This window comes from Prunus mume, linkage group LG5 (genome assembly GCF_029339155.1).
Source record: "Prunus mume cultivar Tortuosa linkage group LG5, ASM2933915v1, whole genome shotgun sequence".
NCBI lineage: Eukaryota > Viridiplantae > Streptophyta > Magnoliopsida > Rosales > Rosaceae > Prunus > Prunus mume.
The window spans coordinates 29,778,605-29,795,129 of record NC_142702.1 but is presented as its reverse complement, the minus strand read 5'-3'; the positions used below and the strand labels follow the sequence as shown (position 1 = coordinate 29,795,129).

At 37.3% G+C, this 16,525-nt stretch overlaps 2 protein-coding genes across 3 annotated transcripts; one reads left to right on the top strand and one right to left on the bottom strand.

Moving 5' to 3' along the window:
• The first annotated feature begins 2,947 nt into the window (after nt 1-2,947).
• On the top strand, nt 2,948-4,918 carry LOC103333604 (Yippee family putative zinc-binding protein). The gene is made up of 4 exons (XM_008236473.3): nt 2,948-3,072; nt 3,538-3,567; nt 3,745-3,867; nt 4,469-4,918. The coding sequence occupies exons 3-4, from the start codon at nt 3,775-3,777 to the stop codon at nt 4,694-4,696; spliced, it is 321 nt and encodes a 106-aa protein (XP_008234695.1). The 5' UTR covers nt 2,948-3,072; nt 3,538-3,567; nt 3,745-3,774; the 3' UTR covers nt 4,697-4,918.
• A 6,353-nt stretch (nt 4,919-11,271) lies between these two features.
• On the bottom strand, nt 11,272-13,643 carry LOC103333605 (dof zinc finger protein DOF4.6-like). 2 transcript variants are annotated; one of them, XR_514220.3, is made up of 3 exons: nt 13,484-13,643; nt 11,871-12,930; nt 11,272-11,710 (listed from the first exon to the last, which is right to left on the bottom strand). XR_514220.3 is itself a non-coding variant. In XM_008236474.3 (2 exons), the coding sequence occupies exons 1-2, from the start codon at nt 13,505-13,507 to the stop codon at nt 12,010-12,012; spliced, it is 945 nt and encodes a 314-aa protein (XP_008234696.1). In that variant the 5' UTR covers nt 13,508-13,643; the 3' UTR covers nt 11,272-12,009. The 2 variants fall into 2 exon arrangements, 1 of the variants encoding a protein (XP_008234696.1); XM_008236474.3 differs by having other exon boundaries at nt 11,272-12,930.
• Nucleotides 13,644-16,525: the final 2,882 nt, after the last annotated feature.

Here is a 16,525-nt window from a genome sequence, read left to right as displayed (position 1 = left end):
TTTCACTTGTATTTTCTTGATGATTTTGTGAGATGTTTAATTACGCAAGAAATGATTACTTAGTTAATTTAAGATGAATATAGTCCATAATTACGAGATAGAAATAGAGTGACAAACCCTTTTTTTTCTTTCCTTTCTGTGATTTGTATGATTTTGTTGATGATGTTGATGGATTTGTGAGAAGTAGGCCTGGGCACAAATCGGTTGGGAACGGTAAAAGGCTCTTCTGTTAACCAAACCAAAAACTTCGGTAAACTTCAAATCGGTTAACATAATATTCGGTTTGGATTGGTTCGGTATGCCAGTAGTACCGTAATAAAAACATACTAATAAAAATACAATTTATAATACTTTCACATAACATAAGTTCTTGAACAAATACACCAAATTATCATTGTAAAATATAAAAATCCAATAGTCTAATTCATCCAAGTATGAAATCAAATAACTTAGTTACTATATCATTCAATATATACTCAAGATGTATTGGGAGCCACTTGTGTTTGTTGTTTGAACATTTGAGTGTTATTTTTACTGAATTCTCTATATTTATGTAAATGATTGTGACATTTGTTATGTGTTGGGTTCTTTAGTTTTTCATGCTCTATCCAGCCATATAAAGAACATAAAATTTGAATCAACGGTTGGAAAGTTACAGGTAAAAAACAAAACAAATGTCGAAACTGTAAAACATAGGAAATTCATAAATTCATCTCTAACCAAAAAGTGCTACAGTACTTGGGTGATAAAGAAGTGATATAATGGTGATAAAGCAGTGATAGAATGTTGATAAAGAAGTGATACAGCAGTGATAAAGGAGTGATACAAAATGCTTATTGTATTTATCTTTGGTTTATTGTTTTGTATATAAATAATATAATAAGTATAAATATCGGATCGGTACGGGTTTCCGTCAAGTTAGGAATATTGTTTCCGTTATCAAACAAAATATCTCGGTACAGATCAGATCGAAATAATTAAAATTTAAAAATAATTATTTAACCAAACCAAACCAAATCGCTGGTACGGTACGGTCGGTACGTGGATAATTCGGATGAAATGCCCATCTCTAGTGAGAGGGTTAAAATGAGTAATGTTGAAATCGTGTCCAATATAGGTCCCTACAAATTCTATTTCCTATACATATACTCATCATTTTATAAATATATGTGTAAAACCCAACTAAAATGACCAGTAGGGTATAAGAGGTTGTAGTATTTCTATATTTTTACATCCTTACCATCATACTTCATATTTTATTTATAATTTCCAAGCATTTCATTAATTGCCATAATTGTAATTAAAACTCCCTATTAATAACATATCAATCACCCCATTTCTTTTGGTTGTCATTCCCTCTAATATATGACCCCTTAAAATTGCAAATAAAATAAATATGTAAATTACATATCCAATAATGTACATATGAAAAATATAAATATAAATATATACATATAAAAATATAGGTATATTATTTACCAAAAAAAATGAACAAAAATATGTCAATTACTTTGTAATTGAAATTTCAATACATTTTTTATAAATTAAAAATAGGTACACAATAATTTATAGAAAATAGGTATGTTGTATAATTGAAATTTATGCACATTTTTTTAGAAACTAAAAATAGGTACATTACTTAGAAGACAAAAAATAAGTTCATTATACTAGGTAAATTGTTTTACTAAGTATACATTATTAGAGAGAAAAAAAAGGTACATTATTTAGAGAGAAAAAAAAAATAGGTTCATTATACAGGTAAATTGTTTAGGGGAAAAAATAGGTACATTATTTTGAGAGAAAAAATAGGTACATTATTTAGAAAGAAAAAAAAGGTACATCATTAGAGAAAAAAAAATAGGTACATTATTTTGAGATAAAAAATAGGCTCATTTAAAAAAAACTGTTTTCATAAAACAAACAATAAAAAAATTATCAAATTATTTTTTATAAAACAAGTAATAAAGAAAAAAAAAAGGTACAATATTTGGAGAAAAAATAGGTTCATTAAAAAAGATGTTTTAAAAACAAAACAATAAATAGATTATCAAATTATTTTTCAACAATGTACACTATTATTCATAAAAATATAATAAAAAAGAATACTGGTCATATAATTCCAAAAAAAAAAACATTAATTCCTAAATTTAATATTGAATTTAAATTATTAATACTTTAAATAGATTACTAGTCGTAATTCATAGAAGGAAAACACCGTTAATTCAAAAATAGATTACTAATACTTTAATATGGAATTTAATATTTAATTTCAAATAAGTTTCTAAATTAGTTCTTACATCCATTACAACTATTTTGAGATATCTCCAAATTCAACGGGTGTCATTAGTTACACCCCCCTATAACACATTAACTTATAAATAGGGATAGTTTTGGAATCCGAAAAATATAATAAATCAGATTTTAAGTTATATTAGGTAACTTACTTAGTTGAATCCTAGTCATCGGGTATTATTTGAAAAAATTGGGTATTTTACATAGACAACTAAAGAAAAGAGTTGTAGGTGATTTAAAATGGATTTTATGGGTCTAAACTCAATTTACTATAAATTTTAATGGCAACTTCACTTAGTTTGGCTCTTCATTTCAAGGAGGGAGGCATTCCTTTTTTGTGCTACAATTGCAAGAAGGGTTGCATAACTCCGTGGTTTATAATAGAAATTGTGAAAAAACAAAATTGGTTAAATTACTGGAAATTGTGAATTGGATGCGGTCATCCATTATTAAGAGTGTTCGTCTTGCATTGAAAAATGAAGGAATCTAGCCTAGGTTTATAATGAGTTGGCCCTGTAACCAATTGATTTTGGGTAGAACTTATTTTGGGCAAAAGCCTGTCGCCCTCCTCCTGTGCACGGGTAAGCTCGCGCGTGTGAAGTCTTTATCTTGGCGCGCGTGAGTTGGCTTTTGCCTCTTGGTGACTCAACAAGTCATCAAACTCAAAAATATTGCACAAAATTCTTCCCCTCACCCTCTATTAATTGTTAGAGTTTGCACGCAAACCATTCGCCATGAATTCTCAAGGCTCAAAGTAAAGTCACACTGCAGAAGAAAAAGGTCAGTGTTTTTGGCGACCGAAAAGAAAAAACCTCCGAAATTTACATTTTGTTTTTGTTATTTCTCTATCAATTTCATGAATTTGATTGCAGTGCTTGACTGTTAGTAATCAACAAGATTTATTGCTTCAATTCTTCAAGTATAAATTAAAATAATTTATCCACTCTTTATCAGACCCTCATCTCTTTCCATTATAATATGCAATTAATTAATGGGTTCTATTCTCTCCCATGGATTTCACTTCAAAGACTCCAACTTTTCCTTTCCTAATCATTTTTTTTAACATTTGGTTGTTAATATTCATCTTGTAAATGTTCTTGTTGCTTACCCTTAACTGCAATCCTGTCTCTTTCACTCGACACCCATTTTAATATTTTACTTTTGGAATCTTTGTTCGAACTCGTAATCTGTCTGGGTCTAATCGTGCACGCTAACTCGGTTGGTGCCCCTTATCCTTTGTTGCAGGCTTCTGGGTGACTTTTGATCTTGTTCTAGGTAAATAAATTTATGATCTTTCCCTTTATCTTTTGTTCCTGTTTTGATTTTACAGAATTTGCTGTTACTTGGGTTTCCACCCCTTAGACTTCTCTGTCTCCGTGTGTAATTGTCTCTGTTTCTTTTGCTTCCTTTTCTCTTTTTTTTTTTTTTTTTTTTTTCCTGGTTGGCGAGCAGTGAGGTGTTTAGAGCTGAATTTGTTAATTAATGGCGGATTTGGTAGGGCCTAGATTGTACAGCTGTTGTAATTGCCGAAACCATGTTTCACTTCATGATGATATAATTTCTAAGGCTTTTCAGGTGAGGCATCCAGAATATTGTTCGACTTCTGCTTCTTTATCTTTATTTTTGAGAAATAAGAATTTTGTTTATATTTCTTTCGAGTTTTTATTATTTCTTCCCAAGTGATAATTGACTGTTGTAGAGCTTTAAACTGATGGGGGTTAGGAATCAAGTGGTTTACAGAAAGAGGGTAAATTATGTTAGAGAAAGATCATCATCTATGTTCCATAGCAGAATTGCAATTGGGGTGCCAACTCCATCTTTGTAGGTTCTCTGCTTTTTGTTCTTTGTTTTTCTATTTGGCTAATCATTATGGTTCTTTGCTGTGATCAATATAAGAACAGAGAATGTACTAAATCAACATGAGAGGGTAACTTTCCTTTAGCCTTACATGAATTCATATCGGTCAAAGAGAAAATGAAGGCGGAATTAGATTGAATAAAAAACCTAGTTTGCTCTTTGTGCTTGATCTTGTAACTCCAGTGTTTTGCGTCTGTGTTAGAAAACAAACAAAGAAACCCATCTGACCGTATGGTTTCATCTCATATTTTGGCTGTGATAATAGGATCTGGGCATATATTCTCTTGTCAAACATTTGTTTTCCAACATTTTGTTATAGGGAAGACATGGCCGAGCTTTTCTGTTCTCCCACGCGATGAATGTTGTTGTCGGGGCAAAAGAAGACAGACATCTGTTGACTGGACTGCATACTGTTGCTGACATCCATTGCAGTGATTGCCGTGAGGTGTTGGGGTGGAAATATGAACGAGCTTATGAGGCATCACAGAAGTACAAGGAAGGGAAGTTCATATTTGAGAAGTCAAAAATTGTGAAGGAGGATTGGTAGCAGCAAAGCAATAGCAAAGGGTCCTGCCATTAATTCCTATTGATGTAATTAAGTGTACCGAAGGCATCATCCATTCCTATTGAATGTGGCATTGTTGTTTGTACAGAAACTTGACATTTTCCTTGAAAGTTTGTAATTGTCTCTTGCCATGTGCTTTGAATGAACCCATTGTAGATGGAAACCATCATCAAATTTATGTGTTAATAAATACAGTTGTCTGAAGATGTCACATGCGTAACTTAAGCTCCTTTTAGTTTTGGTTTGGGTGGAAAAGGGACTGATTTCCTTATCAGTTCCAGAGAAGGTGAAGAAATATTTATGCTAGATGAAAGTTTCTGTTGCTACTGTGGTTCGAATGGGGGAATTTGTGAGGATGTTTGAAGGATCAGTAACTTCCACCACGACTTTTTTCCCCGTATACTCAACAACCCCCCTCACAAACCCAGAGCTTACTTAGCTAAGGTTTTCCGATTTCTCAAGTTTCGCGATTCGCAGAGCACCAGACAGCCCATTGCTTCAAATATGAGTCCCCCAATTGTATCGGTATGGGCATTTTCCTTTTTAAGTCCATACCGTATGGACTTGATAAAGGAGCTGCCCCACAACACTTCCGGACCAACTTTTCAAGCCTGCTATGCCTAATGCTTTATATTCAACAAACTATGGGTGAGCACAGTTCGATTTAGATTGGTTGTGACGAAAATACTCCGTACTATGCGAACCAAACCACATTGATGAGCTACGGTTTGGCTTGTGGTTTTGCTGAGTCATGAAGAGAAGAGCGGGGGGAAAGTAGATCCACAATAGATTCCGACAGGTGAGCTAAATCCACGCTAGAGGTGTAGTTGATTTACCCAATCATATGAAGACACATGTTAAAAAAAAAAATTTAAAAACAAATATGATTTTTCGGTCTAATGGTACCTGGATTTTGACCCAATTGGTCCCTCAATTTCCAAAGTCGTTCTTCAACTTCATTTTCGTTAGGACAAATGATTCTACCGTTAATTTTGTTATCTTTTCCGTTAAATGCATGGGCAAAATGATTTTTTTGAATTTTACATTTTCATCATCTGAATATTCATTTCTCTCACAAAAAAAAAAAAAAAACCTTCTTCCTATCCTTGCCATAGTATCCACAAGACCTCGCCTACCCAACCCCATCGAAATTTACCCATGTACCCATGAGTGAAGCAAATTTTTTTATTTTTTTATTTAGGGGAAAAGTGATAGGTTGCAGTCTATTAAACTGTGAAAGTGTGTACAAAAGGGCATGTTAACGTGACCTTGTTAAAACCTTTCCGAGGAAAACCACATGGGATAAAACCCCGGGATAGGAAAGAGTACCACCCATGCCAGACGTACAATATAAAATTTGTAGAACAAGGGAATTAAAAAGAGTCTGCCACTAAAGCAACATGCAAAACTATTGGGGGGTCCCAGAACTACTCAGCCGCTCTGTGAGAGTGTAATGCTATACTAGCCTGATTGATTTTAATAGAACCCAAGGGCGGACGCTGCCACTTCGCCATGACTCGAGATGAAGGAATCAAAGGAGGGTGTTGAAGCTCATAAGAATCATGCAGAAGCCGGATGGCTCCACTAACAATTTCTGACACACTCCGCCGACGCTCATTCCAAACCACTTGGTTACGTTCATTCTACAGAGCCCACATACAAATCATGACTTGCTCTAACTCAAGGACTAAAAGGTTGAGGGCAACACCTTGGAACCACGCTGTGAGGTCGACAGCCACAACCCTCTGAAGAGAGTCCCAACATGAGCAGTGATGCCAAACTGCTTCAGCAATTGGGCATTGCACAAATACATGAAATCCGGTTTCCTCCTCTCCACAAAACACACACTCACCCAGCTTAGCGATGCCCCGCCTCTTCAAGTCGATTTTGGTGGGCAGGATATTTAGCATGGCCCTCCACATAAAGATGCGGACCTTCGGCGGAACACGACCCTCCCATATTTTCCTCCAAACCGGTACAGTAATCCCATTGGCCATACCATTGGTTTGAACGACTTCCCCATAGTTAGAGGAGATACTACCTTGCTACTTCACATCCGCTCTTAACTGAGTAATAGCCATGTCTCTCAAAGTGCCAGATCAACGTATCCGGTGGCTGGCGGAAACTCAAGGGAATTTTATGTATGACTGCTGCTTCTTCCGCAAAAAAACCAAGCTCGTAGAATAGTTGTCTTCTATTGCAAAGTAACTGGATCAATAAGGAAACTGACACGAGTATTATCATGCTCCGCCACCTGGAGTAGACAAGACCTTGAAAAAAGCAGGAGTTGGCAACCACCACCCAAATCTGAACAAATCGCCTTTCCCATTCGCCAATGATCCTCTCTCAAGGACCACTTTAGCCTCGCAGGCTTCTCCAAACGTAAGAGGGGGAGTTACCCAGAGTGGCCTCCAAGATGGAGCAGTCCCTATAGTAACGAGCTTTGAGGAGACGAGCCACCAACAAGTGTGGGTTATGAAACAAACGCCGTAATTGCTTGGCTACCAAAGCCATATTAAAAGCATAGAGATTCCGAAAGCCAAGACCACCCTTATGTTTTGGTCTACACAAGTTTTTCCAACTTAACCAAGGGATTTTTCGCCTCCTTTCTTGCGCTCCCCACCAGTAGGAAGCCATCACTTGCTGAATTTCCTCGCACAAAAATTTAGGAATAAGAAAACAACTCATCATGTATATGGGCACTACCTGTGCAACCACTTTTAGAAGAACTTCTTTACCTGCAAAGCTTAATAACTTTGCCTTCCAACCCTGTATTTTCTTCCAGATGCAATCTTTAAGAGAGTTGAAACATTGTCCCCGAGAACGGCCAATGTGAGTAGGCAGACCCAAGTATTTGTCATGCTGGGCAACTCGCCTAACTCCCTACATAGTGGCAAAAAGCTCCTGGTCTCCACCCGCCACATTTCGGCTAAAGGATACACAACTTTTATCAAGGTTTATTTTTTGACCTGACACTTGCTCATAGCATTGGAGGATTTTTTTTCAACTGTGTACAACCGCTTTGACTTGCTTTTAAAAATAGGAAGCTATCATCAGCAACAAAATAGATGGCTAACAGTGGGAGCTCCCCGACATACGCTGACACCATGGAGGGTACCGTTTTGTTCAGCCTGCAAAATTAGCCCCGATAAGGCCTCAGCACATAAGAGAAATAAATAGGGCAAGAAAGGGTCACCTTGTCTCAGGCCACGTTGTGGGATGACATAACCAACCGGGTTTCCATTCAACAAGAAAGAGTAGGAAACTGACGTCAGACAGGCCATAATTAATTGGACCCACCGCCGATTAAAACCAATCCCTAGCAACAAGGACTCTAGGAAATTCCACTCCACACGATCGTAAGCTTTACTCATGTCTAGTTTAAGAGCCATGTATCCCTGTCTGCCGTGTGTTTTTTTATTCATGAAATGGAGAAGTTCAAAGGCCACAATGGAGTTGTCTGAAATCATTCTCCCCGAGACAAATGCACTTTGCGAGTCACTGATTAAAGAAGGAAGGATGACTTTTAAGCGATTAGCCAAGACTTTAGCCACAATTTTGTAGAGAACATTACACAAACTGATTGGGCGCAATTGTGTTATATTTTTAGGGTCAGGGACCTTGGGGATGAGAGCCACATAAGTATAATTTATCTGTTTCAGCAACTGACCTGTACAGAGGAAGTGAAGAACAGCAGACACCACGCCGACACCAACCACATCCCAGTATTGTTGGTAAAATAAAGGAGAAAAGCTATCTGGACCTGGGGCTTTTGAAGGGTGCATCTGGAAGAGTGCATGTTTAATTTCTTCAGCTGTGAAATCAGCTAAAAGCTTCCTGTTCATATCTTCTGACACACCGCCCCTCATTACATCAACCACCTCCTCATAATTTGTATTCCCATTGGAAGAAAAAAGTTGTTGGATATAATGGACCACTGTATTTTCCAGCTCGGGTTCTGACGTTTTCCATCTACCATTCTCATCTTCTAGGGCAGAAATAGTATTCATTCTCTTACGAATTGAAGCTTTATAGTGAAAAAAAATTTGTGTTACGGTCGCCTGCTTTCAGCCAAAGTGCACGAGATCGTTGTCGCCAATAAATTTCATTTTTTGCCATAAGCGAGTCTAGTTTTGCAGTAAGTTCCTTCCTGGTCTCAACTGTTTGAGGGGTTAAAGGGGCTTCCAGTAGCTCCCCTAGTTTAGTCTGGATAGACTTAATTTGATGTGGAAGGGAGCCAAAATTGTTTCTACTCCATCCTAACAATCGGAGCCGGGTTCTTTTTAATTTTTTAGTAACTGCCCTAGGCGCAGAGCCACTTTTAGGCTGGAGCCTTTCCTCCCTTATTGTCTCCATACAATTCTCATGTTGTACCCACATCTCCTCAAAGCGAAATAGTTTCTGATGCCTAGTATTTGATAACATCCTCTTGCTTATTGTAATTCTAATAGGCAAGTGATTAGACTTCATGGGGTTTAAGTGCAAGACTTTCGTGCCAGGAAAACGAGTAGACCAATCTGTAGTAGCTAGAGCACGGTCAAGTCGGATTTGAATCTCATCCGGACTATTCCTCGGTCAAGTCGGATTCGAATCTCCTCCGGACTATTCCTCCACGAAGTATACTTTGGTCCAGAGAAACCCAAGTCCTTGAAGCCACACTCATCCACAGCATGTCGGAAGCCTTGCATCTGTCGTGCACCTCTAGTCCTCCCCCCTGTCTTCTCATCCGCTGTTAGGATTTCGTTGAAATCTCCACAACATAACTAGGGCAGTGAATTGGTTGCTCCTAGCCTGATCAATAGGTCCCATGAGCGGTGACGTTCCATTGTAACAGGATAACCATAAACACCTGTGAAGCGCCATCTCCCCTGAACCCCTAAGACTTCCACCTCCGTATCGATATGGTTGTTGCTGGCAGACCTTAAAGAAACTCCTAACTCGTCTGTCCACATCACACAAAGGCCCTCAGAGGCACCATTACTTTCCACCATAATACATTGACGAAAGCCCAACTTGAGCCGAACCGATTCCATAATGGTCAAGCCCAACGTGTTTCTCAAGAGTACACCATGTGCCATGCTCAAATTTAACATTAAAATAATAATAATAATAATAATAATAACTGCATGACCATTTGTCCTAATGAAACTGAAGTTGAAGGACCATGAAAACGATTTTAGAAATTGAGAGATCAAAATGCGAATTGGATCAAAATTCAGGGACCATTAAACTTAAAAATCCAAACAACTATATCAATTTGGGTTGAGCAGGCTTGTAAGATGGTGAACAGTTTGACCTAGTCCTACAGTGCACTTCACTACTCTCTCTCTCTCTCTCACGGAATCAAATACGACGAAAATCGAAAAATTAAAACAATTAACTATGATTTTGCGTCACAACATAGTGACCAAAGTTGTGTTTTTACCCTAATATTATATGTATATAATATACACACATTATAATGCATTGACTAGTTAGTTAGCTACTCTGCGTTTTCTATTTGTTGCTACGCTAGTACTGTTATCCTCTTGAACCTAATCAATCCTCATCACCGACAGTGTGTTGTTGGAAACCTGTGACTAATTCTTAACTCGAATAATTGACATAGTTCAAAAAGAAAAAGAAACAGCCTATGGGTTGGCATTTGTTTTTCGGTTGTCAATGGAGGGAAAAACTCACACACATGTGTCATGGATCTATGGAAATTTGAATCTAGGACCTTTTGAGAGCATATTGAAGGTCTGAACCAATCCAACTAATACCCTATTGGTATAAGTTGGCAAATTTCACTAAGCAAAATGAAAAAAAAAATTGAAAATTCAAGGGAAGCAAGATTGGTGGCGTAGATTGTATGAATCCCTAATAAGGGTTTGGCAAGAAAGGGATGTTCATGGTGGGTAGTGCACCTCCACCTACAATATTACAGTAACAAGCTAATCTAGCCCTAGTGCTCAACACCAAAGCATAGAGCAAGAAAAGACAATGATATAATCTTAGAAGCTCTATCTATTCCTATATGAATCTAATACATACAATATATTAAGGTCTACATCTGGAAGATTTTGTAGAGTGGAGGAGATAATTCCCTAGCATGGTTACCGAGGGGAATGTTTGTGGATCCCACCTCCTTAAGCCAAACCAAGTCAAGAGTAGGGACTAGGATAGGGGGAGAGAGACTAGGATAGCTAAACAATAATGATTATAATGATATGACAAAATAAGGGAGAGTTTGTCTATCAAATTTCAAGAAAATATAGACAACGATGCTATCACCGGACTAGACCTTCAATTCAAACGGATAGGAATAATTTTTATTTTAAATAGGGTTTTAACGAAATTTTGAATTAATCTTTAAACTTAATTGGGTGTGTGTGTATATGATGGATGATGATGGAGGGTTGGGTTGGGGGTGGCCATGGCCGTGCCATTAATGGGCGGAAGAAAGAATCTCAAAGGCGCAGATGGTGCTGAAAAGACCTGACACTTGTGACCTGTTGCCAAGCAAAAACAACACACAAAAGCAGAAACTTTTCCTAATAAAGGATTGACGCCCATCATTCCAAATCACTTTAATTACTTCAAACCAATAATTAACCCCATCATCAACTGCGCTAATCAACCCACAAATCCAAATGTTAACTAGTAAATAATAAACAACATACAAGTCATTCTGCTCTGCTCTGCTGGCACTGCTGCATACATAATTTAACAAATCATCGCGATGACTCTTGCTTTGCTACCTAATTAATCAGCTAATTAACTGAAAAACATATATCACCCCAAGCCAAGGCCACAGTGCAAGCTGAGCTCAACAAGCAGCTAGGAGATGGAGATGGAGATGGAGATGGAGATGGAGATCGATCGTCTTGTAATTTATCTTCTTTTAAGGAACCCTAAAAAGAAACAGGGAGACTTCCTTGGCCTCTTGTTCATGTCTATTTTAGGAATTCAGCATTCATCATGACATGGCCCTTTTGAAGCCAACCAAAAATTAAGCTTCAAAACATCCACATGGATCCATCAAAGAGTAAAGAAAGAGAAAAACAAAAACCAAAGAGAGTGAGAGAGAAGAAAAAAGGAAAAAAGAAGAAGCAAAATTAATTAATTCACACACACACTGATGATCATGACAAAGGAAAGGAAGAAGCTCGTGTACCCTATTATTACTTTGCTCTTTTCGTCAAACTCCAAACATGCCACCGTGCCACCCACCAGGTGAGGTGATCCAGAAAAACAAACCAAAATACCTTCTTTTCTTCTACATCATTATATATCTCTCTTTTTTCTTTTTCTTTTTACCATGAACCTCCACCTAACATTCCGTTCCAATAACCACCAGAATCCCCTTCCCCTCTGGTGTGCTGATTAAATTCAGTGGTGATATTAGTGGTGCTTGGAATCTGCTGCTTCAAATCCTCATCTGTAGGAAACAAAAGCCTTGCATGACTATTGTTTGCCTCTTGCACCCCTTGAAGACACCCGTACCCGCTACTCTCGAACCCAGCTAGAGAAAAACTCAGCCCATGACTTGGCTTGAATTCTTGCACACCCATGGGAAACCCAGTAGAAAACATTGTAATATTATTATTATTATTCGAATGATCAGGTACACCCATGGGCATGAAAGAGGCCAACCCCCTTGATGCAATCCCAGTCTTGAGCAGCTCCGTAGCTGACAAATGATGATGATGATGATGAGATGAAGTCGTGGTAGAAGAGCTAGGGTTCAGCTGGTGCTGGCTTTTGTTGTCAATACTAAAGGGTAGTACCTGATCATATTCCTGATCAGTTGGTGGGTATGCTAAGTTGAGATCTTGGCCTTGGAAATGGATCTTAGGGTTTTGAGACGCAGAGTCGTGGTGCTGAGGGAAATTGCCATGTGGGGTATTGGTGGTGACATGATTATGATGATCATGAGCAACCTTCTTTGCTGAAGAGGTTGACGGTGAAGATGAATTCGATCTCTTATTATTCTTCCTTGAGCCTCCACCCACAGGAACATTTCTTAGAGAGCCGCCTTCAGTCCAATACCTTCTACAAGTCTTGCAAAAATATCTTGGCTGAGAGAGACTATAATTGTTGTAATAGCAGAATTTAGTGGTGGTTGAATTGCACCTTGGACAATTCAAAGCTTGATCCTTTTGAGGTCTTGCCCTTCTCTCTAAGATGGGCCTTGAGGGAGAAGAATCTTCCATGGATTTAACCACTCCAACCCCCTGAAAAGAATAAATAAAAATAAACCCAAAAAATAAAAGCGACAGGAAAAGGCCATAACTTTGGTGATGATCGAAAAACCAGAAAAGTATTTGTATCGTCTGTATGTAACTCGAAAAATTAAGAGAAAGATGGAGGAAGAAAATAAAAGGAAGAAAACAAGGACAAAGTGAACAAGAGGGAGTTGCTTTTTTACACTTTGATGATCAGGATTACAACAGCAGCAATAAAAACAAACCTACTTTATCAGATGACAGGAAGAAAAAAAGAAAGAAAAAAGTGCAATACTTTCAACTTCCGAGACAAAAATGAAAGACCTTGGAAGACAACAATATAAATTTCAGATATTAGTGGGGAGCTGAGCTAAACATGATTCTCTTCTCAGTGTGGATATGTGGAGAGAAGAAAAGTATACAAACTACTTTAAACAAAGTATCAAGAAAGAGATATAAGTTTGAAAACCCAAAGCTAAGCTAAACTTAGCTTTGAAAAACCCAACCCTAAGAAGATAATTTCATGATTTCATGGAAGAAAAAGAAAAAGGGTTTGCTTTACCTGTGGCCAGTGAGCTGTGTCCATGGACTAAGAAGGAGAAAAGGGAAGAGAGAAAAAGCTATATCAAGTCTTGAGAGAGGATAAATCACCCACTTTTTTAGCGCAGATGGTCTTAAAGGCAAAACATGAAGCACTTGAGAGATGGTGGTATATGTGGTGTGGTTCCATGTGTTGGCCAACTATATGATGAGTGAGAGAGAGAGAGAGATAGAGAGAGGAGAGAGAGAGCGAGTGGGGTAGTTTTGTCTTTTACTGCTCATTATCGTAGGATATGTATATTAGTATCTCTGTACTGCATATATATATATATTTGGGAATAATATGTACATGCACATAATTAAGTTTTAGTAGAATATATATAAAGTTTATTTTCTCTTGGTCAATGCTATTAATTCTTTGTGGCCGTCTGTCTCTGTGTGTATATATGCGTGTGTGCGTATGCACTGTAGACTCTTTTGGTCGGTTCTTTCTGACCATAGAATAAGGAAGATGGGATGAATTTTCCTGCACTACATAATTAACCCCTGTTTCCCCTGTATAATATTAGGATTTTCACTTTTCTTCCTTGAGGGGGAAGGAGTAAATTGGTCATTTCATGTTATACCAATATTAAGGAGCTTCTTACAACTAGGACTAATAAGCAAGGGAAAATGGAGACGATATATACATTCATTCTTTAATTATGTTCTATTATATCATATACTAACACGTATGTATTATGTTTTGGATAAATCTTTAGTCTAATTCCTATATCCTCCTATTTCGGAATAAAAACAAGGGAAATTCACTATTATACCCAATATAGGAGTACGAATTATTAAAAGACCCTTATATGAAATGGAGTTTAGAAACACACACAAAGCCCAATTACAACAAAACAAAAGGCTTTTAACTTCTTTTAAATTACAAAACTGTCATTGATTTCTTAAAACAAACCCAACCCCAAAACCTCCTTGAAAAAAAAATCCAAAACACTCAATAGGGTATCAAAGTAATTTAATAATCAAAATTAAATTCAATAGGGTTCAGCTGTCCTTTTTTGGATTTATTTATAGAAATTAAATGGTGTAGGGTTTATCTATAGTATAAGTGCTAAGAGTGGATATACAACTAAATATCTATAAAAACAATGCAAATTGTGACCCAAAAAAAATCTTGAATGTCTCGATCCAAAAGCCATATATATGTAGCACCTAAATTAAGCTAGCACTACTATAGCTTAGCCATTAGGTGTGGTATACCTAGGCCTAGCAAATTATAAAGCATAGAAAATCATAAATTATTACAAAAGCAGGATCTAGATCATCTAACTAACCATACCAATGAACTGATGTTACATATTTTATTATTGACGCATTGTGTATTATCTTTATAATATAAGTAAAAAAAAATTGATATGAATGCGTCTTATTTTTAATAATGTGGTACATAATATGGTATAATAATATTGGTGAAAAAAATTATAGAAAACATAAACAACAAGAAGAGATAGTGTGGCAAAACGACAAGTTAAAAGGTCTTAGTCATAAAACTCATAAGTAAAGTAAATCATGGACTCTCATATCACACGTATAATCTTAAATAAAACTTGAAGAAAATGAGGTAGGCTAGCAGTCGCAGCAGACGCTGAGGTTGAGCCATTTCTGCAGAAAACGGTGACGGCGGCAGGGCGACTACTGCTGAAGGACTGGAAGCAGTGGACACGTGGCAGAAAATGATGGGAGCCCACCATATGAGAGCTCATGTGGTCGCGAAACGTGTCGGTGAATTAGAGAGAATATTTGGGGCACCGCGCCGGTGCTTCCATTTTATCCATACTTCCATTCCATCCCATCAATTTAATAAATAAATAAATAATCGACAATAATAATAAAGAAAAAAAGCAATTGTAATAATGAACGTGCGCATGTGGCGGTGTCCATCTCTCTCGCTCACTCCTAACTGCCGTACGATTATCTGACCACAATGAGACTTTAGTCGAACTCCCATACGTCACGCGTTTACAATCCCATTCCATTGTCTGCCATACGACTTGTCGTTGTTTCATCTCTGTAAAGTAAACTTAGGGAAGAAGAGCAATGCTTCCCTGGGTGGCGTCACTGCATATGTGCAGCGGACATGAAACATGATTTAATTGAATTTTGATAGGAAGGAGCAGTGGGGTCGCGTCTACACATTTACGCACCCATAATATGAGGGACACACCTACACATGATCCATAACATATTAATTATATATTTCACGCATATTATGACACCTAAATTATATACATTGCAATAACTTGTGTTTACTTTATTTATTAATTTGTATTGCAGACATAATCTCAAATCCAGTGTCCTGAAATGCCCAATTTTGAGAAGACTAAAAGCTTTGGCTATGTTAATGGTTACAACTTCCATACATAACCGACCAAGAAAGAAGGCATAGAGAGAGAAGGCATTCCTCATTAAGAAGAAAAGAAGGCATTCCATCTTTGGGCCTCACCGTCTCTATAAGAAAAAGAACCTCTAGGCTGGTCCAACTTAGGTGGACCCACCGCCAAAAAAGCAAAATAAACGGGTGGGGCCCAATGAACATTCAAATATTAACCATGTGAGTGAGGTGAGATGAGAGCCTATCCATATGACGCAATGAAGTTTCCTCCTCCTCCCCACCTCTCGCCAAAGTAAGTAGTTTGTTCTTGTAAGATTACCATATCTTCATCTGATCTGAATCATGCTTTGCCTAACACCGACTGCTTTTCAATTAATTATTAAAAAATTACTGAGCCAATTATAAAAACTAATGGTGACTAATGGTGACTTGGTTACCCAACCAAAAAGTTACATAATGCACATTTAAAGATAACTTGAGGTCCTAAATAAGATTAATTATTAATTAACATAGCAAAGCAAACCCAGCAAGTTAAATGGCCTATGCTTATTCTACAAGGCAGACCAAGAAATTTCAAAAGTCTGGCCTATGCTTCGCATTACATACTCTATGATCAAGATAGTCATCGCCCCGAACATTCCCTGCTTGACAATGAAAACGATTTATACG

Excerpts from the sequence above, each read along its gene's own strand:
- LOC103333604 (XM_008236473.3), top strand. The coding sequence starts at position 3,775 with ATGGCGGATTTGGTAGGGCCTAGATTGTACAGCTGTTGTAATTGCCGA. Across the intron at positions 3,868-4,468 it reads TAATTTCTAAGGCTTTTCAG|GGAAGACATGGCCGAGCTTT; the intron begins GTGAGGCATCCA and ends ATTTTGTTATAG.
- LOC103333605 (XM_008236474.3), bottom strand. The coding sequence starts at position 13,507 with ATGGACACAGCTCACTGGCCACAG. Across the intron at positions 12,931-13,483 it reads ACACAGCTCACTGGCCACAG|GGGGTTGGAGTGGTTAAATC; the intron begins GTAAAGCAAACC and ends TATTCTTTTCAG.